Genomic DNA, 27,870 nt, shown 5'->3' on the forward strand with positions numbered 1-27,870 from the left:
TCATCTTTATAGGTGAGCTTGTGTGTCTCCATTCCATGCTCTGTTGCTTCGATTCGGGCGTGATATGCGAAACCCATGATTCGTCACCAGTTACGATTTGGCTCAAGAAGCGGTCACCTTTTTCGTGATAGAGAGTCAAGAACTTCATCGCACACTCAAATCTTTGGTTTTTCTGGTCCTCTGTTAGTTTCGCGACACAACGGGAACACAAGTTTCCTAAACTTTTCTGAAACAATGTTGCAAAGCACTGATCTCGACACGTCAGGAAGTTCGTTTGAGAGACCTGTTACTGTGAAGCGACTGTTCCCAAGAATCCTCGCTTCAACTGAAGCTACCAAATCGTCTGTAATCAAAGAAGGGCCGGCCGCTGTGCCCGTGCGGTTCTAGGCGCTTCAATCTGGAATCGGTGGGTTCAGGAGGGTAATACGGAACGCCGTGCTGGATCCCAACGGCCTCGTAGCACTAACAGTCGAGATGACAGGCATGTTATCCGCACGGCTGTAACGGATCGTGTAGCCACGTCTCGATCCCTGAGTCAACAGATGGGGACGTTTGCAAGACAGCAACCATCTGCACCAACAGTTGGACGACGTTTGCAGCAGCTCGGACTATCACACAGCTCTGATACCGTGGTTGCGGTTACCCTTGACGCTGCGTTACAAACAGGAGCTCCTGCGATGGTGTACTCGACGACGAACCTGCGTGCACGAAAGGCAAAACGTCATTTTGTCGGATGAATCCAGGTTCTGTTTACAGCATCACGATGGTCGCATCCGTGTCTGGCGACATCGTGGTGAACGCACATTGGAAGCGTGTATTCATCATCGCCATACTGGCGTATCACCCGGCGTGATGGTATGGGGTGCCATTGGTTACAGGTCTCGGTCACCTCTTGTTCGCACTGACGGCACTTTGAACAGTGGACGTTACATTTCAGATGTGTTACGACCCGTGGCTCTACTCTTCATTCGATCCCTGCGAAACCCTACATTTCAGCACGATAATGCACGACCTCATATTGCAGATCGTGTACGGGCCTTTCTGGACACAGAAAATGTTCGACTGCTGCTCTGGCCAGCACATTCTCCAGATCTCGCACCAAATGAAAACGTGTGTTCAACGGTGGCCGAGCTACTGGCTCGTCACAATACGCCAGTCACTACTCTTGATGAACTGTGGTATGGTGTTGAAGCTGCATGGGCAGCTGTACCTGTACACGCCATCCGAGCTCTGTTTGACTCAATGCCCAGGCGTATCAAGGCTGTTATTACGGCCAGAGGTGTTTGTTCTGGGTACTGATTTCTCAGGATGTATGCACCCAAATTGAGTGAAAATGTCATCACATGTCAGTTCTAGTATACTATATATTTGTCCAAAGAATAACCGTGTATCATCTGCATTTCTTCTTGGTGTAGCAATTTTAATGGTTGGTAGTGTAGTATGTGGGGGCCAGAACATCCTGATTAACCTGTACATTTGCAGACGGGTTTCTCAAAACGGTTTCCTGTACTATGTCCCGCCGTCAGGTATACAGACAATTTAATTTTTTTTCCCGCGCAAGTTGTTTACGTGTGGCGTGCTGGCTGTGTTGCAGATGCGCTGGCGTACTCGGTGCCGGGTCGGTCTGCCGCCGCCGCCAGCGTCTTCGTGGAGCTGGTGCCGCTGTCGCCGGCCAGGACGCGGACGAGGCGCTACCTGGCGGGGGAGGAGTCCGCCAGCGCCGAGCTGAGCAGCGGCGGGGGCGGCAGCGGCGGGGGCGGCCCGCGCTACGAGAACCCGCTGTCCGGCGCCGAGGGCGAGGCGGGCCGCTACAAGACCACGGCCGCCTCCGCTCCAGGTGGGGCCGCCTGCCTAACTGCCTACCTGCTACTGCTCCACCCAAAGTTTTGCATCACCTCGGTTCCGAGAGTTACGGACCCTGTACAGAATACTAGAATAAAGATAAACATAAACATTATTTCCCCGCTTTTTATTGCTCATGAAAACCACACATTGCACGTTGTACCTCCATACAGTGAGACCTTCAGCGGTGGTGGTCCAGATTGCTGTGCTCACTGGTACCTCTAATACCCAGAGCACGTCCTCTTGCATTGATGCATGCCTGTATTCGTCGTGGCATACTATCCACAAGTTCATCAAGGCACTGTTGGTGCATATTGTCCCACTTCTCAACGGCGATTCGGCGTAGATCCCTCAGAGTGGTTAGTGGATCACGTCGTCCATAAACAGCGCTTTTCAATGTATCCCGTCGCAACGAAAAACGCCTTTGTTTTAATGACTGCCACTCCAGTTCACGTATCATTTCTGTGACATTACGTCCCCTATTTAGCGATATTACTAAACGAGCTGCCCTTCTTTGTACTTTTTCGATGTCATCCGTCAGTCCCACCTGATGCGGATCCCACACCGCACAGCAATAGTCCAGAATAGGGCGGACAAGCGAGGTGTAAGCAGTCTCTTTGGTAGAGCTGTTGCACCTTCTAAGTGTTCTGCCAATGAATCGCAGTCTTTGGTTTGCTCTGCACACAATCTTATGTACGCGATCGTCCCAGTTTAGGTTATTTGTAATTGTAATCCGTAAGTATTTAGCTGAATTTACAACCTTCAGATTTGTGTGACTTATCGCGTAATCGAAATTTAGCGGATCTATTTTAGTACTCATGTGAATAACTTCACACTTTCCTTTATTCGGGGTCAATTGCCACATTTCGCACCATACAGATATCTTCTCTAAATCATTTTGCGATTCGTTTTGATCATCTGATGACTTTGCAAGACTGTAAATGACAGTACCATCTGCAGACAACCTAAGACGGCTACTCATATTGTCTCATTTGTCTTTAATGTAGACCAGGAACAATAGAGAGCCTATAACACTTCCTTGCGGAACGCCGGATATTACTTCTGTTTTACTCGATGACTTTCCGTCAATTACTACGAACTGTGACCTTTCTGCCAGGAAATCACGAATCCAGTCGCACAACTGAGGCGATACTCCGTAGGCACGCAGTTTGTTTGGTTAGAAGACGCTTATGAGGAACGGTGTCGAAAGCTTTCTGCAAATCTAAAAATATGGAATCAATTTGACTTTATGAGTATAAAGAGCTAGTTGTGATTCACAAGAACGATATTTTCTGAATCCGTGCTGACTTTGTGTCAATAAATCGCTTCTTTCGAGGTAATTCACAATGTGCGAACACAGTATATGTTCTAAAACCGTACTGCAAACCGACGTTATTGATATGGGCCTACAATTCAACGGATTACCTCTACTTCCCTCTTTGGGTATTGGTGTGACTTGAGCAATTTTTTAGTCTTTAGGTACGGATCCTTCTGTGAGCGAGCGGTTACATATAATTACTAATCCTATAAGAGAGCTCTTGCATTCAAGCAAAGAAAACACGCAGAAGTTTTACAACTTTCTGGAAGATATTATACCTACTTCGAAACTACACTGATGTCCAAAATTAAAATGGTTCAAATGGCTGTAAGCACTATGGGACTTAACATCTGAGATCATCAGTCCCCTAGAACTTAGAACTACTTAAACCTAACTAACATAAGGACATCACACACATCCATACCCGAGGCAGGATTCGAACCTGCGACCGTAGCAGCAGCGCGGTTTCGGACTGAACAGCCTCGAACCGCTCGGCCACAGCGGCCGGCTGTCCAAAATTAAACCAACAAACCGCTATTTCCCCGTCCTGCGTCAAACTCAGGATATAATCATACAAACTGTCAGCCAGATGTCCTTACGATCGTGTTCTGCACGGAAGATGGCTTTCCGGTCAATGGACAACCATGCCAACACCTATGAAACGAGGTTGTGGTTGTGGTTGCCGGGTAGCCCCACCTCCACAATCGCTGTGTACACATTCAAAGACGGTGCAGTGTGGCACAGAAGATTGTAAGGTGCCTCTTACGTGAGGAAGACATTTTTACCAGTTTTAATTGATGTATTCACGATAGTTAGGAAGTGCTGTAGTCCGTAGCCGGCCATGAGTCGGAGAGCATTTCCCAGGCTGGCTGGCTAGGTGACGAAGCGACTAGAGATGGGTCATTTGCGAACTGACGAGTCGAAAGGAACGGTTCACCGAGATGAACGGAACGAGCGGTCTTTCATAGTTCACTTCGGTCGCGGCTTTCTACTTATAGTTCCCGGGAACGAGAAACGGTCGGTCTCGTTCCCGAACGAAACGTCGGCCGTTCTCGTTCCAACCTCGGTCCCGTTCCCCTCTCTGCCCCGGTCTCGCTCGGCCGGACTCATCCTTCTTTGCGTGGCCACTGCCGACTGCTCATAGTTGGTTCAGTACCGAGTTGTTCGTTTCGTTCGATTCGCACGCCCATTCTAGATCCGTCTCAAACCTTTTTTGAGCTCTGAACTTCTGTTTCTTTTTGTATTCTATTCAGCGTCCACGACCGGTAATTAAAATGTATTTTATAATTACATAAATTACATAAAATTACGTGATATGTTTCATCTTTTCAGGTAACAAAACGGCGTATCACCTTACTTCACTATTGCGATAAACAGCATAAGAAATACTTGCAAAAAGGCAATATTTTACGTTATTACACACATACAAAGGACGTCGGCACGGCACACTCGAGTGGCCATTTTCCTGTTTTTGATTCAAGGTAAAAGAGCATGTTCATTGTTATGGAAGGCAGACCGACTTAGAAGCGAATGAAGCCGGCGCTTCGTAATCGAGTGCATGGCGTCACAGTTTGTAAAGAGAATACGATACTATTTCAGTGGTACAGTGTGGCGCAAGAAAAATCGGCCCCGAGTATTGGACTGCTCATTTTCGCCCACCAGTCGGCATCTATTGTTTCGAAGTTGTCTGCATTAACTTACTCGTTATTTCTTCACTGCCTAATTATTACATGTTTATCTATTCTGCTCGTAGCGATTAACGAATCGTGCGTAATTGGCGAGCAGTCTACTGGGGTCCGGGTTCTCGTGCGCCACCTTATATTATTTCACTGCGATCAGCCACGTAACGCTACAGTTGGCTAAACGAGATGTTTTGCAGAATCACGAAAATTAAAAGTGTGTGAGAATTCTGTTATCAATAAAAACTCTGTACTCCAGGGGGTAGGCAAGTGCCCCCTCGTGGCGCCTTCCATCTTCAGTCATCTATGCCACTAATTTTCAATTTTTCACAAGAACCATATATCAAGCACGAATGAACGCTGAAGGAGTAAAACTGCAAGGTTCCAAAAAAAGTGATATCACCAGTGAGCTAGTTCCCAAGCATGAACGACTTTGCCCATCTCTAGAAGCGACCATATGTCAGCCGGCCGGTGTGGCCGTGCGGTTCTAGGCGCTTCACTCTGGAACCGCGTGACCGCTACGGTCGCAGGTTCGAATCCTGCCTCGGGTATGGATGTGTGTGATGTCCTTAGGTTAGTTAGGTTTAAGTAGTTCTAAGTTCTAGGGGACTGATGACCACAGATGTTAAGTCCCATAGTGCTCAGAGCCATTTGAACCATTTGAGACATGTTGTTGTTGTTGTGGTCTTCAGTCCTGAGACTGGTTTGATGCAGCTCTCCATGCTACTCTATCCTGTGCAAGCTTCTTCATCTCCCAGTACCTACTGCAACCTACATCCTTCTGAATCTGCTTAGTGTATTCATCTCTTGGTCTCCCTCTACGATTTTTACCCTCCACGCTGCCCTCCAATGCTAAATTTGTGATTCCTTGATGCCTCAGAACATGCCCTACCAACCGATCCCTTCTTCTAGTCAAGTTGTGCCACAAACTTCTCTTCTCCCCAATCCTATTCAATACCACCTCATTAGTTACGTGATCTACCCATCTAATCTTCAGCATTCTTCTGTAGCAACACACGTATGTCGCGCGTAGTGGGGTGGGGCTCGGCACTGGACCGTAGCAACAAGCGTCAGCCTGGGAAATATACGTGACGGAAAGTACCGCCATCTTGGCGCCAAAGTCACCGATTTTGTTTATTTATATTTAATAATTAGTCATTTATGACAACATGAATACTAGGAGCAGCCTCTGGATGTTTAAAACTATTTATCATAATTTTGTCTACTTAAAATCCACACCCGTTCATTAACAAATGCATATATTAGTAAGTACGAACTCGATCGGAAATCCACGAACTGTGACGAAACTAGTAAGAGATACGGATTGCGCACTGAAGTCGGCAGTCGGCGTTAAGAGGTCTTCCTGTCTTGTTCCATGGTAGCCGTGCTCTCGGTTACGAGTAGTTTGTGCCATGAGTGTTTCATTATCGATCTAATGGGAATAAAAGTGGTCTTACGGCATTCTAAATGTTAATTTCGAGTAAATAGATACCCCAAAGTTGATCGACCGAAATTTCAGATAATTAGCTTCCACCGACAGAGACATCCAATGCGCCAATGAAGAATCTGCCCGGGACGACATTTACGAGAGCTGCACCGCGCACAGGTAGGAGGAAATCCCACGACACGACCAGTCATACTGTACGTCACATATACCACCCTCTACGGACTCGCGGCTAAGCTGACAAGGGGAGGCCGCCAATTGCGAAAATCAGATTCGATTCATACTGCGCATAATAAAAGCTCATGGCCAGAGGTGTAATGTGGCAAAGCACCAAGATGCACTTCTCAGCCGTTGTCGAGAAAATCGACAGTTAAAAGAAACCGTTGTAGTGAAATACTCTCTACGATTAATAATTCTCTACAGCGTCGTGGCGCAGCGGTAAGCGCTCTGGTTTGTGATCCCGGCAATCAGTTGCACAATTATGCATATAATAAGTTGTTGAAAGTCGTTTGTCGTGGAAAAACTGGCGACTTCGAACATCATTATGTTGTATTTCAAAAAAATGGTTCAAATGGCTCTGAGCACTATGGGACTCAACTTCTGAGGTCATTAGTCACTTAGAACTAGTTAAACCTAAGGACATCACAAACATCCATGCCCGAGGCAGGATTCGAACGTAGCGGTCCTGCGGTTCCAGACTGCAGCGCCTTTAACCGCACGGCCACTTCGGCCGGCAGTTGTATTTCACAAATGTTATTAATTGTCTTCATAATGTTAACCACGTATAGTTAACGGAAGACGTAGAAACGATATTCCGAAACGAATACGTATAGTGTAAGCCAAACGTTCGAATTGGAATGGAGGCCCCACGAACACAAATTTGCTGTGGCAGGTATGAAATATAAACTCCGTTACTCGCTCGTTACACTTGAAGGGCAGATGTTGAATGGGCCGAAACGAGCCGCCGCATAACAGCGTAGTTGGCTGCTAACTTCGAAAGAAGGTAGATGCGGTCCCTAGCGCAACTTATAACATCGTCGAAAATCAGTGCGGACGGGAGAGCTTTGGTACACCTTGTTAAAAAAACGGAAAAATGGAGGCGGTACAATTGGAGAGCGAACCGCCTTTACCAACATGCATAAGCAATTCATTAATACTTATATATATATATATATATATATATATATATATATATATATATTTGAATTACAAAAAACTAATAATAAAAAAAATTGCATGGCGCGAGATTCGATCCGGCGACCTTCGGATTACGAACCCGAGCGCTTACCACTGCGCCACGACGCTGTAAAAAATTATTAATCGTCGAGTGTATTTCACCGGAAGGGTTTCTTTTAACTGCCGATTTTCTCGACAACGGCTGAGAAGTGCATCTTGGTGCTTTGCCACATTACACCTCTGGCCATGAGCTTTTATTATGCGCAGTATGAATCGAATCTGAATTTCACAATTGGCGGCCTCCCCTTGTGAATAATAACAGTATCAGTTTAGAAGCGAGGGGATCTTGCAAGATGCCTAGGAGATATTACGGTGGAGAACCATAGAAAGAAACGAAGCAGGACAATCGCAAACTGATTCGACCTGATAGCTTACTGTGTTGTCTCTCGGATATGGCGAGAATGCATAGAGGCGGAAACTGTATCTCGAAGGCCAGGGAAGGGGCGACCACGTGTGCATCCAAAAGCCGTTGTTTGGCTGTAAGGGCTCAACAGTACTACCCTAGTACTGTACGGCAACTGGGATCTGCCCTCGCAGCATCCGCTGGACGTGTTGTAAAGAGGCAAACGGTGTGCAGAAGGCTTCGGCAGTGTGGCTTTTGTCGGAGGCCTGATATATTGTATGTCTAGCTGTGACGCGTCTTCAGAGAAGCGAACGTCTAGAGTGGAGTCATCAACATCCACCTGGATGGTCGAGCAGTGGGTCAATTTTCCTGGCAGATTAAAACTGTGTACCGGACCGAGACTCGAACTCGGGACCTTTGCCTTTCGTGGGCAAGTGCTCCACCAATGAGCTACCCAAGCACGACTCACGCTCCGTCCTGACAGCCTTACTTCTGCCAGTACCTCGTCTCCTACCTTCCAAACTTTAAAGCAGCTCTTTTGCGAACCCTGCAGAACTAGCACTTCTGAAAGAAAGGATATTGCGGAGACATGGGTAGCCACAGCCTGGGGAATGTTTCCAGAATGAGATTTTCACTCTGCAGCGGAGTGTGCGCTGATATGACGAGGTACTGGCAGAAGTAAAGCTGTGAGGACGGGGCGTGAGTCGTGCTTGGGTAGCTCAGTGGTAGAGCACTTGCCCACGAAAAGCAAAGGTCCCGTCTTCCATTATTTGTACTATACTGACTAGGAAAGAAGCATTACTTAGTGGAAAGTGCCAACTACTCATTATTATTATTAGATATTTTTTAAATGATTTCCTTTACTTTGTGCCTATAAAATTCTATTGATTACTCACACTCTTCTTTCTGCTTCTCTTATGTAATATGACAAAATTTTCTGTCTTCTTCAAGTTAGGTATATTCTATAGTATATGTAAAAAGTTTCTTCCACTTCTGCTCCACCTATCATGGTGGCGTTTCCCTCATACTGACCCACTTAACAGTGTCACTAGAGGAAGAGATCAAACCAGAATACACAATGTGCCTGTGGCATCACAAGTGCATCACATACAGAAACATGAACTCAAAATCAATGCATCGATGCCAAATATAAACTGTTATGCCTGTCCTGCAATGTCTACCCCTTCAAAAAAAAAAAAGACGACAAATGGCCATGTAAAAGGGTTTAAGGTACAACAATAAGAGAAAAACGAAAAAGGAAAATATAAAAACGAAAACATATAAAATGACAGTAATATTAACCAACACTAGGAATAAAATAGGTTAATAGAATAAAATGTCTTTTTTTAAATGTATCGTTGTTAATATATTTAAATAAAAATGTATGGTTACAAAAAAAAGTTGGAGTCTCGGTCCGGCACACAGTTGTAATCTTCCAGGAAGTTTCATATCAGCGCAGACTCCGCTGCAGAGTGGAAATCTCATTCTAGTGGGTCAATGTTGTTTTCACAGATGAGTCCCGATGTAGTCTGGAGAGTGACTGTCGATGGAATCGCATCTGGAGGGGACGTGGAATACGATTCCTGGACCCAAACATTGTGGAAAGAGGTAGATATCGAGAAGGCATTACGTTTACCACTCGAACCCCTCTTCATTGTACGGGTGAATCGGCAAGGTTTAACTGCTGACAGATATCGTAATGAGATCTTGCGACCTCATTTACGTTTGTTGCGAGGTGGTGTGGACCCAGACTTCGTACTGGTGGACGATAATGTTCGACCTCGTCACAGTCTAACATAACAGTCGCGACACTTCGCCTCGATTTTGTTGTCTACAGTGCCAGCAGCGCCCCAAGCGGCCGGTAGGTTGAACTGTGAGTTCGGCGCGATCGTGTAAGCGAATAGTGATTGTTTATTTTGATTTATACAATGGTTTTTACCGTCGGGAGCGTTTGTAGCGCAATAAATTGCAGGAGCAACAGGAAGAAGACACCACAGCTGTCTTTTTTAGGTTTCCGAAGGATCCTGAGAGGTATATACCGTCATGTTACTAGACTGTATCGTCAGGATTCACTTGCAAACTATATGTGTATAAATGATGAAGGTTTCGTTTTAGGAGCAGAGAATCGCTAGTTAATAGCAGACAAGAAGACCCAGTTTACCTCTATAGTAATATTAGGTTTTGTTCGCTACATTTCGAAGAAAACCTGTTTATGAACGCAGGCAATAACAAACTCGTGTGGAATGCATGTTTGACATTCCAAATAAGCTACCTCAACTGACGATGAAGAGGAAACTGCCACAAAGATTCGACAGTCAATCTAAAGCTGTAAAACAGTCCTATGATACAGAAGCAGCCAGTTCAACTCTCCATGTATCAGTGTCAGATTCGTGTGAATCAACACAGGCCTGCTTTGACGATGAAGTGGTTAGATTAAGTGCAGCTGTTCGTGTCTTACAAAAGCGTATAAAGTGTCAGAATGTGCAGATTGCTAGACTTGGAGCGAAACTATTACGGGACAAGGAAAGTGCCTACAGACAGATTGTTTGAAAATTATTCAAATATTTGGTTTTTCGAGAAATGTAATGTAATCAGCTCATTATAATGTTTTCACCATATTTCTGCCACTATTTGGCAGTTGCTTGTCCCACTTATAATATAAAGATGAAGGTCGTACTTGTGGCAACAGGAGACAGACTAACACAGTAGGGCTACAGAACGATAAACGAGCTGTCGATCGCTTTTGCATGTAGAGGTACATGTCTGTGCTTCTTACGTGTGAATCTCTGTGTTTATATTCTTTTGATATCAACAAGGTAAGCTGCAATTCTATCCAACGTCACAAGTGTTTCTTCACGAATGTGTTGTAGCTTGCCACTGGATTCACGGTTTTTGTCCATACTTGTGCTTATTTTAGAATCATTTTTAGAAACATATATGCCTTCTGATACTACACAAACTGTTGGGGGCAAGAAAATAACTCGAATAATTCGGAAATTACGTAGGAAATGGATGCAAACAAACATTATGCTTACGGCGCGTCTGACGTTCGCCTTACCTGCCGCTTGGAGCGCTAGTGTCGCTACCTCTGTCAAACGCAAAGATCTTGTAAAAAATAACTAGACTCACTGATGGCGCTACAGTCGCGGGATAATTTGAACCTTCGGCTGGACGCCATTACAGTGGTTGTAGTCTGATGTGTTGTCTAGTATTGTTGTTTATGAAGATCCTGATTCAACGTTGTATATTTGTTGGGGGCGTACATACAGTATTTGTTACTTGTAATTCTACCGTCTGTACGTTCCAATCAAAAGAAGTACAATGGTGAAGAGTCGTGCAGCGATTAATTGTACAAATAAATTCGAGAAAGGAACGAATATTACATTTCACACGTATGTGGATGTTTTAAGTTGTTTTGTATGTCAGTGCACTTGCTTAGTAAATGTTTTTGTAACACGGTATTAGCATAAGGTCTGTGTATATATTTGCAGGTTTCCTTTCTCAAAACCACAGCTGTTACAAAAATGGTTACACGCTGTCAGGAGGCAAGATTTCCGACCGGCAGAATACCATTTTATATGTTCCGATCATTTAGAAGAAAGTTGTTTCCTTGAAAATTACGTAAATCGCAGAAAGCTGAAAGATGATGCTGTTCCATCCATCTTTCGTTTTCCAGACCATATACAGCAAAGATAAATTTTATCTTTGTGAACCACATTTTATTTTAACTATAAAAGTTGAGTTGCAAGCAACGCGAAATTTGAGTTAGCAGGCTTTTTATCGTTACAAAATGCAACTGAATGTGTGTAATTGTAATCTGATTTCACAACTTCTCTCGATGGAACAGTTGTTGAGTTTTATTTATTATATGAAAAAACCACATATATAAACTGAAGTGTACATCTTCGAAAGTAAATATTGTGACTAATGCGATACTGGATGCCTGCCTGAAGTCTTGTTTGTTGTAGCTGGCTGATCGGTAGTGTTTTCATGGTCTAGGTTAGGTTGAAACTTGATAATTTGATCGTGAGTTGCCAAAGCACTACGCCATATATAACGCACTTCTCGTCATAAAATCTAAAGCAAGGTAGAGTCAGTAAATATCTATTAATATAGTGGGCAAATCTTCGAGTATTTTGCGTACATCTATCGCAAATGAACTACGAAAAATGCTAGGGGCCCAGTGCATAACTTTTAGCAACGGCAGATTCCATGTACTACGTAAGATAAATTCATAAACAGTGACTAGTTGCTGTTTGTTCATAAATTAAAAAGTATATTGTAGTGATGTATTTAAATGAGGCATTATGTTTGTGACCTAACTCAAGGGATGGCATTTTATAACCAAAAGCGATGTATAAACATTCGAACTCCGCGCGTCAGTTTCCCACTCTAATGGCCGCCGCCCAGCTACTCAATTTGTCCGCTCTTCACAGTCGACCACTAGTGCGGTTGTGGGGACCTGGTCAAACGGCAACAACTTTTACAGTAGTGTGTGTCGCGACTGTTATGTTAGACTGTGACCTCATAGAGCACGGGTTGATGTTTTCGCGGAAACGGAAGATATTGCACACATTGCGTAGCCTGCTGGCTCTCCCGATTTGAGTCCCATAGAGCAGGTCTGGGATGCACTAGGGAGACGGGTTGAAACACGTCAGCATCCACCAACCACTCTCAAAGACTTGCGAGCAGATCTGCAGGAAGAATGGGCGTTACTGCCCCAACATGAGACTGATGACATCATTCACAGCACGCCCCGTCGTTGTCAGGTGTGTACTGCTGCCAGAGGTGGTCACATGGTCACACCACATGCTGAACACACTAACCAGTTGTGGGAATGTGTGTGCAAATCCGTTAAATTGAGAAATAAAAACTCAACATTTTTGTCTCCCGCATGCATGATGCAATTGTTTACGTTCTGTATTCTTTACATTATTTCTATTTTACCATCGTCTGTTTATGCGGTCTTGTGACAAAATAAACACAACCTTGCAAAATTTCCGTTTGTTGCTTCAATTTTGGACACCAGTGTACATAGTTTTCTCCGATTTAATACCTTCTTCTAATTTTGTTTAGTGTTGTTCTGTTTATTTGTACATGGGATCCAATTTTGGCAGCTATTTTTGGAACTCGCCAAGTGTGAAGTTTTTAAAATATTTTTTCATAACTTTTCGATTGTTTCCTATTACTAAAATGTAAATGGCACGTAACTTTATAAATTAAATATTAACAGGTTTTTTAAACAATTTTTTACTGTTTCCTTGGTACAACAGACATACCACGAAGTTGCTGAGAAAGCAGAGAATTTTGCGAAGTCGTTTTTTAAACGTAGTCACTGCCCCACTGACAAACAGAAATTATGCGAAATGAAAGCAGCTGTCAGAAGTTCAATGAGAGATTCTTTTAACCAATTTGAAAGCAATATTTTGTCTGCAGATTCTAAAAATAACGACCGGCCGCGCTGGCCGAGCGACTGCTACGGTCACAGGTTCGAATCCTGCCTCGGGCATGCATGTGTGTGGTGTCTTTAGGTTAGTTAGGTTTAAGTAGTTCTAAGTTCTAGGGGAGTGATGACCTCAGATGGGAAGTCCCACAGTGCTCAGAGCCATTTGAACCAATCTAAAAATACCCCAAAAATTTTTGGTCGTATGTAAAATCTATAAACGCAACAAATAATTCAATACCTTCTCTTGCTGACAGTACGGGGAATGTAGCTGATGATGACAAACAGAAGGCCGAAATTCTAAACCTAGCTTTCAAAAACTCGTTTACGGTAGAAGACTGCAGCACCATTCCCCCTTTCAATTACCGAACAAACGCAAGGATGTCTGACATAATGTTTAGTGTATCTGGGATTGTAAAACAGTTAAGATCCCTAGACGCCAGGAAGGCATCTGGCCCAGACGGTATCCCTGTAAGATTATATGTTGACTATGCTACAAATATAGCACTATTCTTATCCATCATCTTATCAGAGATCATTAGAACAGCGGAAAGTTCCACGGGACTGGAAGAAGGCCCAGGTCATAGCAATCTATAAAAAGGGTAGAAAATCGGATGCACATAATTACCGGCCAATTTCACTGACGTCGATTTGTTGTAGAATCATGGAACATATTTTGTGTTCAGACATAATGACCTTTCTAGACTCTGAGAAGCTCATCTGCAGAAATCAGCACGGTTTTAGGAGCAGCGGTCATGCGAGACACAGCTGACCCTCTTTGTGCACGATATACAACAGGCTCCAGATACCGGCTCTCGGTTTAATGCCACATTTCTGGACTTCCGAAAGGCGTTCGACTCGGTTGCGCACTGTCGCTTGCTCCAAAAAGTGCGCGCTTACGGCCTATCCGATGACATATGCGGTTGGATAGAAAGTTTTCTGACAGACAGCAGTATGTCGTTCTGAACGGCGTGACTTCAACAGAAACAAGCGTTAATTTCAGGTGTGCCCCAGGGCAGCGTCCTCTGCTTTTTACGATTTACATAAACGATCTGGTTGGTGGTATTGACAGCGGCATTAGAGTGTTCGCCGATGATGCTGTAGTCTACAGGGAAGTTATGAACAAATCGACGAGGTTTTGCGGAAAATAAATACGTGGTGTAATGACTGGCAGTTATCTCTCAGTATTAGTAAGTGTAACCTACTGCGTATAACAAGACGAAAATCCCCATTAATGTACGAGTACAAAATAAATGCCCAGTCTTTGGAACTGGCAACATCCGTCAAGTATCTGGGTGTGACTATTCGAAATGATCCCAAATGGAACGATCAGATTACACAAGTAACGGATAAGGCAAACTCTAGATTGCGGTTTATTGGTAGAATCCTGAAGCGATGCAGTCGTTCAACAAAACAAATAGCCTATGACCTGGGCCTTCTTCCAGTCCCGTGGAAGTTTCCGCTGTTCTAATGATCTCTGATAAGATGATGGGTAAGAATGGTGCTATATTTGTAGCATAGTCAACATATAATCTTACGGGGATACCGTCTGGGCCAGATGCCTTCCTGGCGTCTAGGGATCTTAACTGTTTTACAATCCCAGATACACTAAACACTATGTCAGCCATCCTTGCGTTTGTTCGGTAATTGAAAGGGGGAATGGTGCTGCAGTCTTCTACCGTAAACGAGTTTTTGAAAGCTAGGTTTAGAATTTCGGCCTTCTGTTTATCATCATCAGCTACATTCCCCGTACTGTCAGCAAGAGAAGGTATTGAATTATTTGTTGCGTTTATAGTCTTGGAGTATTGTTAGTCTGTATGGGACCCTTACCAGTTGGGTCTGATTCAAGAGATTGAGAAGGTCCAAAGAACAGAGGCAAGATTCGTGACTGGTACATTTAGCCATTGCAAGAGCGTTACAAATCTCGTCGAAAGTTTGAAGTGGGACACACTTAGAGATTGACGGCGCGCTAAATGGAAGGGGCTGCTCAATAAACAACGAAATCCGATCTTCGCCTACGATGTAGAGCATGTATTATTACCACCACCTTTCAGATCGCACAGTGATCACGAATCGAAGATAAGGGAAATTAGAGCTCGTACTGAGGCGTTTAGACAGTCTTTTTTCCCTCGCACGATTCGCAAGTGGAACAGATTGGGGGAAATATGACTTTGGTGCGAATAGTGCCCTCCGCCACACACCGCTTGGTGGCTAGGTGAGTACATATGTAGATGTAGATAAAATAAAAACGAAATGGGAGTCCACTTTTAGGCACTTTCCCCTCCAAATGTCTCACCAGTTCTGAACTGCAGCCTAAGTTGCTGCCTAACCGCACCCATGGAAATCGCGACATAGCAGTGTTCGATTTGTGCTTTTACCAGTGGGGGGATGTCTTAGGCGGTTAGTATAATTACGTATGTTACTAGCTTGGACCGTGGCGTTACCCATGGTTAAACAGTTATTTATAAATAGATGTTAATGCCGAAACTCACTATTCACGCGTATGCACTATCAGAAAAGCCATCCCTTGTTATATCTTTAAAAGTGCATTATAAGTAAAGCTTAGTTACGAAATCATCTACGTACAGGTATACGACGGGAATTAAAAAAGTAAAGGCACATCTGTAAAAAGCTGCACTTATTCTGATGATAGAAAACTGAAACATGCGTTATTTTTCTACGTAACCTCCCTGGACTTCAATGCAGTTTTCCCGACGTTTTACGAGTTTTTTTTTATTTCATCAGAAAATACGTTTTTCGGTTGCATCTGTAACCAATTTTGCACCGCAGCAATGCCGTCTTCATCACTTTCAAATCTTCTTCCCTGTAGTCCTTCCGTTAAGGGTCCAAACATGTGAAAATCACTTGGAGCCAGGTCTGTACTGTGTGGTGGATGTTCCAGCACCTCGAATCTCAACTCCTTTATTGCGTCGGCTGTCCGTTTGGCAGAATATGGGCGAGCGTTATCTTGCTGCAGGATGACACCTCTTCAGAGTTTTCCACGACGTTTGGATCTGATTGCAGGTTTTAGTTTCGTACGCAACACGTCACATCCACCATACAATACAGACCTGGCTCTAAAGCCTCGTTTACGCTGGGGCGACGTCTTGCAACATTGTGGCATGCTACGGAAATGTGGTGTGCGTCGTCTTGTAGCATGCTGCAACAGGAAACATCTTGCGGCGTATGTTGCATGCGGCAGGTTAATTTATACCAGAGCAACAGAATTTGTGCCACACGTGTGTCGGTCTTGCAGTATAAAGGATGGTAAAGTATCGCAGCGGGGGCCTACTTGGTACTAGAACATGCAGCTAACAACGGAAATGAAAACCAAAGGAAAAGAAAACGATCGTGGAAGAGGAGAGTATTTAAAGAAGGTCCACAAAATAGTATCGTAGGAACTAGAATCAGACGATGGTGCGTTATTTAGTAATGTGTGCTTTCGTCCCAGGCGCGTTAGTCCGCGCCATACCGTTGCCGGAAGGTGGCCTAACGGTAAATGTTCGCACAGGTACCGGGCCGGTCGCCACCCTGTGTCAGGGCCCGGGGTGGGAATTTCAGCCCCCAGCTCACACAACTCTGTGGTACGACTGCTGCGGTATGACTGCCACACTACTTCCCTCGCAAGCTCGCAAGTAAACGGATGACGCACCTTACACGAAAGCAACAATGACAACATGAGAATGATGATTTAGTTCTAAATGTTTTGAAATGCTTAACTACTACATAACACTTTTTCAAAATTAATAAGCAAATACATTAATAGTATTAATAGTAAGAATGTATTAAAAACTTTGAGTTCGGCTCCACAAATTTAAATTATATGTAAAGTTTTACTCCAGTGCGTGGGAAATAAACATCCCAGGTTGGGATGCATGAACTAAAACCAGAGGAAGGGATGGTCTGATGCAGAGGGGGGGGAAATCCTCCCCCCCCCCCCCCTGGCAATTCGCACACTGCGACATAGTCGGAAAAAAGTCTCATATTTGTAAGAAGTAAGAATATAAATATCATTACTGGTATCAGAATCCGTCATAAACGGCAAGATACAAAAAAAGTCAACTTGCGACAAGCCTTTTTTTTCTATTCTCACGAATTAAAGACATTTCATCACTTGTGGCGATCGAACCCACAACCTTTGGACTTCATTATTTTTAAAATTTTACTGACCGGAGAACAGGGTCAGGGGCAACGAGGGCATGGGGCTTTTCGATCTATGGAACGAAAAACTAATCTAATCTGAATCTGTGACCTAAGCGATGATCAACTGATGCTTCTGGCCACATGACCATTCGAGATTGTTGAATAAAGGTTCTTGACCATATTAGAATCTCCTGATGACTGTCGATGTGCCTTTAGTTGATATTTAATTATAAGAAATACTACGAAGGGTAACATTTTTTTGATAAATCTTAAGTGTGCCAAAAACGGCTTTAGTAAGAAAACTATATAAACAAAAACGTGCACGTGGGTGAATCGTAGCGCTTTCCGGTCGGTCGTCCAATTCTGACTGTTCATTGGTCAGGTTAGAACTGGGACGACGTGGTGGGGGTAGTGGAAAGCCCTTTGTTGTTTGCGTTCTCCGCGACTCCAGCGCTCTCCAGTGGCGATTGTACTGTTGTAAGTTGTGGTACTGGCGCACGAATTGCAGTGTTTGTGTACACCGAACATGAGTAGACCTGGATTTGCTGCTTTTGCGCTGCTAGTGCTAATCGAAGATGATCGGCGAATCGTCTGGCGTCAGGATCCTCCATTGCGGTAAGTTTTTGTTTTTAACTTCATTCAAACAATGGCCCTTTTTGTGTTCGTCAAGCAACGCACAACATTCGCACTCGTGCCCACGTGCTGCTCACGCCGTCGTGCCCGCAACATACACTGGACTGAATTCAGAGGAAATCACTGACGCGGGAATTTGTTTTCCTTTTCATTGGCTCATATTCGCTGGCATTGCCGGTGGTTAGTTCTCGTTTTTAAAGACTGTATCCGTATTTTTGCATTGTATCCCTGAGGAGGAACTGCGGGATGCTTTAAGGCACGCGAACGACTCTTTACGGCCATAGAATTTAAAACATTTATTTTTGCTTTCCATTTCATTTCTTTTGCAAAAAAAAAAAGTGCAATTGTCGTTGCACACTTGCATGTTAGTAAAATGTACATTAGTCTTGTTTTATGTATAATAGTAAGGATTAAGAATAATTTAAACTAAAAATAATTCGTTGGTGAAAGTTAATTTGGTGGGTAACAAAACATGTGGCGTATAACAGGAGTCAGATAAATTTGGATTAGTTTTCAGACTGCAGTGTGGACCTAAATCCGTACTCTTTGTCAATCTGTGTTGCCTTGTGACAGTTGTGTAAGTCTGTTGTTTTGGAGACTGAGGACAAAAGTTTTCTCAAAAAGCTCTGAAGCAGTGTTGACAATAAATGGAATAAGGTGCAAGAAGGTGTAGGAAGTAGAAGTTTTGAGAAAGCCATAAATGTCTTGCTGCTGGGCAGCAGTCACAAGAAAGGAGTGTGAACATGATCCACGGAATCATTTTGTGTACAGAAAGTACTATATGATATGGTACAAGTCATTATAGTAGTTAAACGTTTAAAAATATTTACCACTTAAATAAACCTAGACTTAAACAATTGTATGATAGTTGTAGGTTACAGGATATAATATTAGTATTCTCATAAGTTGTTCTAAATTAAGGTCAACAAGACCTAATTAAAATTTGTGGGTACATTTAAAATCAAAATTAGTGCAGATAAGCATTACATAATTTATACAGTAGTGAAGATTTACTAGATAAATTTTGTCTACATACAAGTAGATAAATTTTTAACAGTTGGTTAGGCATTATTGAAATTTACATTTTGAAGATAAATTACAGTACAGAAAATTAAGTGTGCAAATATATTACATAGAAAAATCACATTCAAAATATTCGTGTAAGTTATAGAAAGAGTATTTTAATAATATCGAATTAAGCCTTCTTTTAAAATGTGCTGGATAGTTGTTTTTTTTTTTGTTTAGTGGTAGAGACTATAAAGTTCAATCCCCATGCATTTTACACTATCAGCATATAATTTGGTGGAATGGGGAAACTGTCAACAAGTATTTCTCTCTAGTGTCGTACTGGTGATAGTCCCAATTCTGCTTCAGGCTGCCAATTTTTTTTTTTTTTGGTTCGCTAAAACTTATTATCTCCAATATGTACTGGCATGGAAGTGGAAGAATACCTAGTTTTTGGAATAATTGCATACACAAGTCTCTCCCCCAAGAGTTTTGAACTTTCTGGGAGGGATAGCAATGTAACCAGCATCTTTAAGCCACGTACAGTACTCAGTGATGTCAGTTGTGATTTAGGCTCGTGGGGTAGGAGGAGGAGGGGGGAGATGTTTAACTAGAGAGTGTTATTAGAACATCACTCCCCATCCTCCTCTCCCTGAAATTTCGGGTGTGGTGACACTGATCTGCATCATAGCTTTGGGTCTAGATTAGGGTGAAAGGTGATAATTTGAATCGGTGAAGCCACCAAATGTGAATCCCAAACAAGAGCTGTGGTAGCAGATTTACCTGTAGCCTAGCCTGACGTTTACGTGTTTGTGCCATGCTCAAATGCACCTTGACATATTTAATGCACTTATAATAAAAAAAATAAAATTGTGAAGTAAATTATAAAAATGAATTGGACAAGTTTCCAAATATTTTGGTACATACTATGCATACAGATCATATTGAATTACAAAAACTGCGAGGGGAATTCACTACGTAATTTTTACGAAGTACTGCAATAAGAAGTAGAGGCTGCAGCTAACAGCTTGGACTGTAACCATAAGTAGACTATTGAGGATGACATCAGGCTGGTTGCTTAGTATGCTTCTCAGTCTAATGCGAAGTTCAGGTTACTCTCGAGTGGGAATGCAGAGCTTTGTAAATCGCTCACAGGAGAGTGGCGTTCTCACATGGGTGTCATTGATGCATTGCCCCATCACTTGGTCACACCATGCACAACAAGACTTGCATCTGAATGAATGTTTTGGCTAGTTGCCAGAAGAATCTAGTCTCAACAAAGTAACACAGAGCTGCATAATAAATGTTTTCCCCCTGCGGGTCCAGGGGTTAGAATAGGCCCTAAGTATTCCTGCCTGTCATAAGAGGCGACTAAAAGGAGTCTCTCACATTTCAGCCTTTATGCGATGGTCCCCTGTAGGGTTTGACCTCCGGTTTTCAAATTTTTCTCGAAATGCGAGCCAATTGGGGAAGGGCGCCTTAGATGGTGCATCGTGTCCACCGTGCATTGAGATAGTTAGCCCACTTTCTCATCGTCGTATTGCAGTCCCGCCTGTTCTCCATGTCTCTGGTGGGGACACCTTCCTGGGTGCGCTTTCCACAATGCGCTAAGCAGTGTCACTTTCTGTGTCGACAATGGCCGTGGACTTCTTTGCACCACATATTGAGCACGGTAGCCAGTCTATTGTGGTGGGGCCGCCATGTATCCTGTCGGTTGCAGCCCCCCTGACAACTCGGGGATCGCTCTGCTGATGCCTGCGCCACTAACTCTCCACGTATGCCGAGGCATAAAAGCCTGTCATCGTGGGGCATCAGGACCCTCGGAAACGGCCATCCTGCCAGGTGGCCTTTGCTGCAGGTGAGACACACCCGTGGGGAGGGTCCCCGGTCGGAGTGGGTGGCATCAGGGCGGACGACATGCCATGAAGCGTAGTAAGTCACTTCTTGTCGGTGGTCCGCCGCCAACAGTCTCTAATCGGCCAAAGTCTAACTTTAATGCTAAGAAATATGACCCCAAGTCATTGGGAATCTCTGGCCACACCATGGGAGGAACGCCAGCCTAAGTATGACATAAAGCTTATTCGCCCCAGTACCTCGTATGTACAAGAGTTGATGGGGAATGTCCATAAAGCCTCAGTTTTTAGTGGAGCATTTGGAGGACAAGTTTGGGTAGGGCTTGTCCAAAATGTGCTCTGCGTCAGTTTTGGTAAAAACAGCATTCTCTGCCCAGTCGTGGGCATTACTCACTTGTGGCAAGTTGGGGGGGGGGGGGGGGATGTTTCTGTTACCATCACCTTCTTTTGCACTCTGACGACAGGCTGCATGCCAGTTTAGAGCGGTGAGTTCTTCATTTCATCTGGCGCGTCTATCGGGGTCCGAGGGATAACCAGGTTTCCACTGGTACTTTCATCTTGGCCTTTGAAGGTACACATTGCCTGAGAAGGTCGAGATGATGATCTGCCACTGTGATGTCAAGCCATATATCCCTCCCCCGATGCAGTGCTGGATTGTGGGCCAAATGTCTTCCCGCTGTACTTCCAGCCCCTCCCCCTGTCGAGATTGTGGACGTCCATCACATCCCAATATTCACTGAATACTCACTGTGCCCCACCTCCCACCTGTGTCAACTGCGAAGAGCATCATTCACCTTGCTGTCCAGACTGCAGGATTTTACAGAAAGAGAGGAAAATCGTTGAATATAAGACCCTGGACTGACTGCCCTACACTGAGGGTAAGAAGAAATTTGAGTGCCTACATCCTGTGGCTATGACCACCTTATACGAGAACTGTTGTCATCCCATCAGTTCCTCGAATTCCTGTCGCCTCTCAGAACTGGAAGACTACACCTCCCCCCTTGATGGTAATGTTGCTCCCGCACCACCTACTTCGGGAGCAACACCCCCCAACCATCCTGGATTTCAGTCCCCACTTCTGAGCCAAAGAAGCGTAACGCTTCTTCAGCATCTCTCGCTAGGAAGGGGCCCCTTGGGTCACTCCCTTCCCAGGTTTCCGCTAGTGGGAAAGATGACACCCGACAGGGGCTGAAGAGGCCAAAAGCTGCTGGTTGTAGGGCTTCACGCTCGTCCTCAGTCCCGGAGACTGATTCAGTGAAGTCCTCACAGCTGGGGAAACCCGAGGAACTGTGAGAAATCGAAAAAGAAGACCCCCAAGAACAAGGAACTTGTGGTGGCACCCAAACCACCACTACCTAAAAGCTCTGCGTCTGAGGATGGGTGGAGATTCTTGTGTCTGCTGAGGACCTGGATCTTGCCGGACCCTCAGACACTTGGATATAGACTGCTCAGGCAAAAGTCGGTGGCAGCAGGTGACCCTGCGGCATAAACTGTCTCACTGAATGTTACGTGCCTTCCCAGTCTCACAATGTCATCCTCTAGTGGAATGGGGGCGGTTTTTTCCACCACCTAGCTGAGCTACGGCAACTGTTAAGCTTTACACCTGCTATCTGCATTGCCTTCCAGGAAACCTGGTTCCCGGCAATGCGGACCCCTGCCCTCCACGGCTATAAGGTATAGTACAGGAACCGTAGCTTCTATAGTAGAGTATCAGCTGGAGTTTGCGTTTATATCCTAAACACAGTCTGTAGCAAAACTGTGGCTGTCAAAACACGGATGACACAGGAAATAACTGTCTGCAATGTATATCTTCCTCCAGATGGTGTAGTACCCCCTGAATGTATTGGCTGCACTGGCTGTTCAACTCCCTAAACCTTTACTACTTTTGGGAAATTTTAATGCCCATAACTCCTTGCGGAATGACACTGTGCTTACTGGCCAAGGCAGAGATGTCAAATTTTACTGTCTCAGTTCGACCTCTGCTTCTTTAATACTGGGGCCGCCATACATTTAATTGTGGCTCGAGGTAGTTACTCGGCCATTGATTTATCAATTTGCAGCCCAGGACGTCTCCCATCTATCCACTGGAGAGCACATGGCTTCCTGTCACTGCTCCGGTATCAGGCCCACAGATGCCTGCCCAGGTGGGCTTTAAACAAGGCGGACTCTCCCCCACGTGGTCACATCGATGTGATGGCTGAGCAGGTGACTGCAATAATAGTTAATTTGGCAGAAAACGTGAACCATCAATTGCGCGCTATGTACCGATGCAAACGCGATTGCCGAGCACTATGCTCAAGCGTCTACATCGGAGAACTGCCACCCACCCCTCTCGTTCACTACACTCTACAGAGAGCCCTGTAACACCCCATTTACAGAGTGGGATCTCCTCAGCGTATTGCACATTGCCCTGACAGCTCCTGGGCCAGATTGGATCCATAGTCAGATGATTAAACATCTGTCATCTGACTACAAACGGCATCTCCTCGTTATCTTCTACGGGATCTGGTGCAATGGTGGGAGAGCACCATTGTTCCGGTGCTCGAACTCTGTAAAAACCCGCTTGATGTGTATAGCTATCGGCCCAACAGCCTCACCAACGTCGTATGTAAGCTGTTGGAATGTATGAACCTAAGGACTCGGTTACCCCTGGTGCTCTCGGCTGTCACTTCCTCTTGATTCTTGACGTGTTCCAGTGGCTCTGAAGTGGTTTACATCGACAGCTGCTGGAAGTGTTGGCTTCGTCTATGTCCACAGAGGCCATTTTGAACAGCATTCCTTGCCCGATGGCTGCAGTGTATTCACTGCAGAGATGGTGGCCATCTCTCGTGCACTTCAGTATATCTGTTCGTGCCCCGGGGAATTGTTTCTTCTGTGTACAGACTCCTTGAGCAGCCTACAGGCTATCGACCAGTGCAACTCTCGCCACCCTCTGGTAGCGTCCATTCGGGAGTCCATCTATGCCCTGGAACAGTCCAGTCATTCAGTGGTGTTTGTGTGGACCCCAGGACACGTCGGCATCCCAGGCAACGAACTTGCCGACAGGCTGGCGAGGCTGCGCGGAAACCGCTTCTGGAGATGGGCATATCTGAACCTGACTGGTGTTGTGACTTGCTGTAGGATTTTCAGGCTTTGGGGGATGGAATGGCATAACAGTACATACAACAAACTGTGTGTCATTTAGGAGTCTACAAATGTGTGGAAGTCTTCCGTGCGGGCCTCTCCGAGGGAATCATTTGTCCTCTGCCGGCTCCGTATTGGCCACACTTGGGTGACCTGCGGTTACCTCCTGCGCTGTGAAGACCCGCTTGAGTGTCGGTGCGATGTCTGGTTGACAGTGGCCCATATTCTGGTGCACTGTACCACTTTGCTTGCCCAGTGACGAAATCTCGAGTTACCGGACTCGTCACTGCTGATTGTATTTGTCAATCCCTCGTCGGTTGATTTAATTTTACTTTATATTCGTCAGGGTGGGTTTTATCATTTTATCTAAGTTTTAGCGCATGTCCTTTGTCCCTCTGTGTAACCCACCCTAGCACTTCTAGGGTGGAGGTTTTAATGTATTGCGTAGTGGCTGACTTGTCCTTTTTTATTCTCATGGTCAGCCAGCCATGGTAATCTGCTTTGTTGATTTAATCTCTTCATCCCGTTTTTTGTTTTTCTGTGGTTTTCCTGTCCCCCTTTGTCGATTTACATGTTTGTTGCCCTTCATTGTTCTTGTGATTCCCCCCTCCCTTCCATTCCGTTATGAGTTGTCAGTCTAGTTTGTTTTGTTCTCACACTTGTGGCATTGTTTTACTCGGAACAAGGGACTGATGACCTTGTAGTGTGGTCCCTTTCCCCCTCTTTTAATCCAACCAACCAGTAAGTATGTTTACCATTCAGAGTGAACAAAATAATATTGGAGCTTGGACATAGCCTAAATTATTAAAGAAAATGCATTTAATGTCCTCCATCAAAACACAGAACTGTTTTGTTTATAAAGGTAAACTGCCCATATCTCTTAAGGAAAATGAACAGGCAGATGCGCGTCCAGTAGATCTTTCATTCATATCAGAGGATTACATGAAAATCAGTGAATTTGAGGAGGCTCATTTCAAGGGTACGGGCTCGTGGTACTACTTAAAAAAATAACATGTGGTGGCTGTATATGCATAAAAAAAGTCTGACCCTTCAGGTTAATAGATATTCTGTTTAACAGCTTTTTTAATGCTGCGGTACAACAGTCGATCAGGAAACGCACAAACTTGTGCTCCTGACAGTTCACAGACAGTGGTCTTGGAAGCATCTTAAGTTTCTTAAAGCAGCTAGAAACAATTCTGATAAGGTTATCCATATGCAATTGGAGAATCATGATTTGTAGAGACTATAATGGCAATTTCCTGTCTTGCTGTACTGATTGAAGAGCTGCTAGAGATGTTGGCATCCAGCAGTGTATTATTTTCCACAGTAAAAGTGTCTAAAAGAATTGAAGGATGTGCAACAGTTTGTTTATAGACGGTTTGTTTGTTTGTTTATAGGCGGTTTGTTTGTTTGTTTATAGGCGGTTTGTTTGTTTGTTTGTTTATAGGCGGTTTGTTTGTTTGTTTATAGGCGGTTTGTTTGTTTTTTTTAGACACGGCCACTTACAGTGATTCATTGTAAAACCCACAGCCAGTACTTTATCTGGCCATTGTGCTCAAATGTTAACAACAAATATATTAGTTAGATACAGATCATAGAATAAAAAGTATTCTATTGCCGAGTCATTGTTTATGACTCATTCAGTGTTGACAGAAATTATGAGAAGTACTTTGCCATGTTTATCCCTGAAAATGAAAATGATTGAACAGTGGCAAATGTATAGCATAGATAACTCTTGGGAGTGAAGTATCGTGTGTCACGAAGAGATATCGCTACCTGACTCACAGAACTGGCAGTAGTCAAGAACTGCAGGTTGAGGCTGTGTTAATTTTGTGAGTGGAGAATGTGTTGTAAAGGTAACTCCCATCTGCACAGTTCAGAAAAGCTAGTGGTGGAGGGGAGAATTCAGATGGTTGTGGTTGTGAAGCATCCGTTGAAATAAAGCATGTTATGTTCAGTTGAATGTTGTGCCACAGTGTGGTCTACTTTGAGCCCGGCCACAGTTTGGTAGTGGCCGTTCATCCTGGCGGACAGGTGGTTGGTTGTGATGCCAATATAAAAAGCTGTGCAATGATTGCAGCAGAGCTGATGAATGACGTGGCTATTTTCACAGGTGACCTGCCCCTCTAGTGGGGTAGGAGAAGCTCGTGACAGGACTGGATTAGGAAGCGCTGGGTGGATGGATTTGGTAGGTCTTGCATGGGATATATGATCCCTATGGGGAAAGGGTTGGGGTTAGATGTGACATATGGATGGACTAGTAGGATGTTCTGCAGTTTGGGTGGGCGATATAACACTACTTTAGGAGGCGCAGAAAATCTGTTTGCGGGCTAGGGCTGGGGGATAGTGCCTGTCTGTGAAAACCTTGTTGAGACCTTCAACATACTGGGAAAGGGAGTTTTTTTTTCACAACATGTGTGCCGTCCCTGGTTGGCCAGTCTGTATGAAAGGGATGGCTATCAAAATGCAGATGGTGTTAGTGGTAGGAGAGTTTAATGTGGACAGAGATGTGGATGGAGCCCTCTGATAGTAGGTTGTCAACATAGAATGAGGTAGGATACTGGATTGAGGACCAGGTGAAGCAGATAGGAAAGAAGGTGTGGAGGTTGCGAAGGAATTAGGACAGGGTGTCTTGGCCGCGAGTTGGTGTCGTATTCTGGGAGGAGGTAGTGACCGTGTGCACATGAGGTGTGTTTGCTTGTATGGAGATGGGTGGTTTTCTTTCTAAAGAAGGTTTTGGCCAGTAGCTATGTGTAACTTCCTTCTCATTTTGCTTCTCTGCAACTCACTGTGTCATATTTACAGTGAGTAGCAATCTATACATTTCATAATTATTGATATCCCAAGATGGACTCTGAATTGTGGGAATTGGAGTTAGGATAAGGATAAAACTAATTAATCTCAGTTCAGCAAGCTGTGACCTTGGAGGCTTCCCCACTGTGTTGACCTGAGGGCAAGTGTGTTGGCTTTTCTTGCATTTTTTCCTCTCTGTCTTGTGTTTAGGAATTACCTTCTGAATCGGGACACCTAAAGTAAATAAATGGTTTATTTTCATTGATCAATAGCAGATGAGTAGCAGCTCTGTAGTAAAATTGAGGAGACGGCAGCTTGTTGCAAAGTAGCACATTTCTCACTGTGAGGGAAGATCGGAAAGTTAACGCTCAATAATTTTATTACTGAAAAGTGTAATAGGTAACAAGACAGTAACATCACAAGTGAACTTAAATCTTTTACCTACTTTTCTACAGTCACCAACATGCTCAAGACATTTCTCCCATTGTGCTACCAGTTTCAGTATGCCCTGTTTGTTGAAGTAAGTTTGGTTGGCATATAGCCTTTTACGGACTGCCAACTTTGCGTCTGCTTTAGCAGCGTTGGCCGGCCAGGAGTTTCTTTGTGGGACCAAACAGTTGAAAGTACGAGGGTGCGTGGTCTGCGCTGTATGGTGGATGCTGGTGCACCTCCCACCTAGCTTTCATGATTTTATCATGAGCAGGAACAGCAACATAGAGGCATTGTTGTGAAGAAGTTTGACACAGTCAGCATTAACATTATGTCTTCTGTCAGGAAGGACACGACAAAACTTAAGCAAAGTTTTGATGTATAGGCTGTAGCATTCACAGTGGTCCCGTGTTCACCAAAACCCCTCAGTCGCACACCATACAAATCCCAGAACACTGTCAGGAGCACTTGTCCTAGCAGATGGGGTCCATTTTGAATCTTTTTCATATTGGGGAACCAGCATGTTTTCACCTCGAAGAGGCGTGCTCGCTTTCTGGTGTGTAGTGGTATGCCCAGGACTCGTCAC

General features: G+C 44.4%; 1 protein-coding gene across 1 annotated transcript in view; it reads left to right on the top strand.

The window, feature by feature from the left end:
* Positions 1-27,870, top strand: part of LOC124720069 (plexin domain-containing protein 1) — a 450,028-nt gene that overhangs the window by 356,055 nt on the left and 66,103 nt on the right. Inside the window, exon 2 of the mRNA XM_047245336.1 lies at positions 1,595-1,837. Coding sequence (XP_047101292.1) covers positions 1,595-1,837 — 243 coding nt within the window. The remainder of the gene's footprint in view (positions 1-1,594; positions 1,838-27,870) is intronic.

Source organism: Schistocerca piceifrons, chromosome 11, assembly GCF_021461385.2.
Source record: "Schistocerca piceifrons isolate TAMUIC-IGC-003096 chromosome 11, iqSchPice1.1, whole genome shotgun sequence".
In the NCBI taxonomy this organism is placed as follows: domain Eukaryota; kingdom Metazoa; phylum Arthropoda; class Insecta; order Orthoptera; family Acrididae; genus Schistocerca; species Schistocerca piceifrons.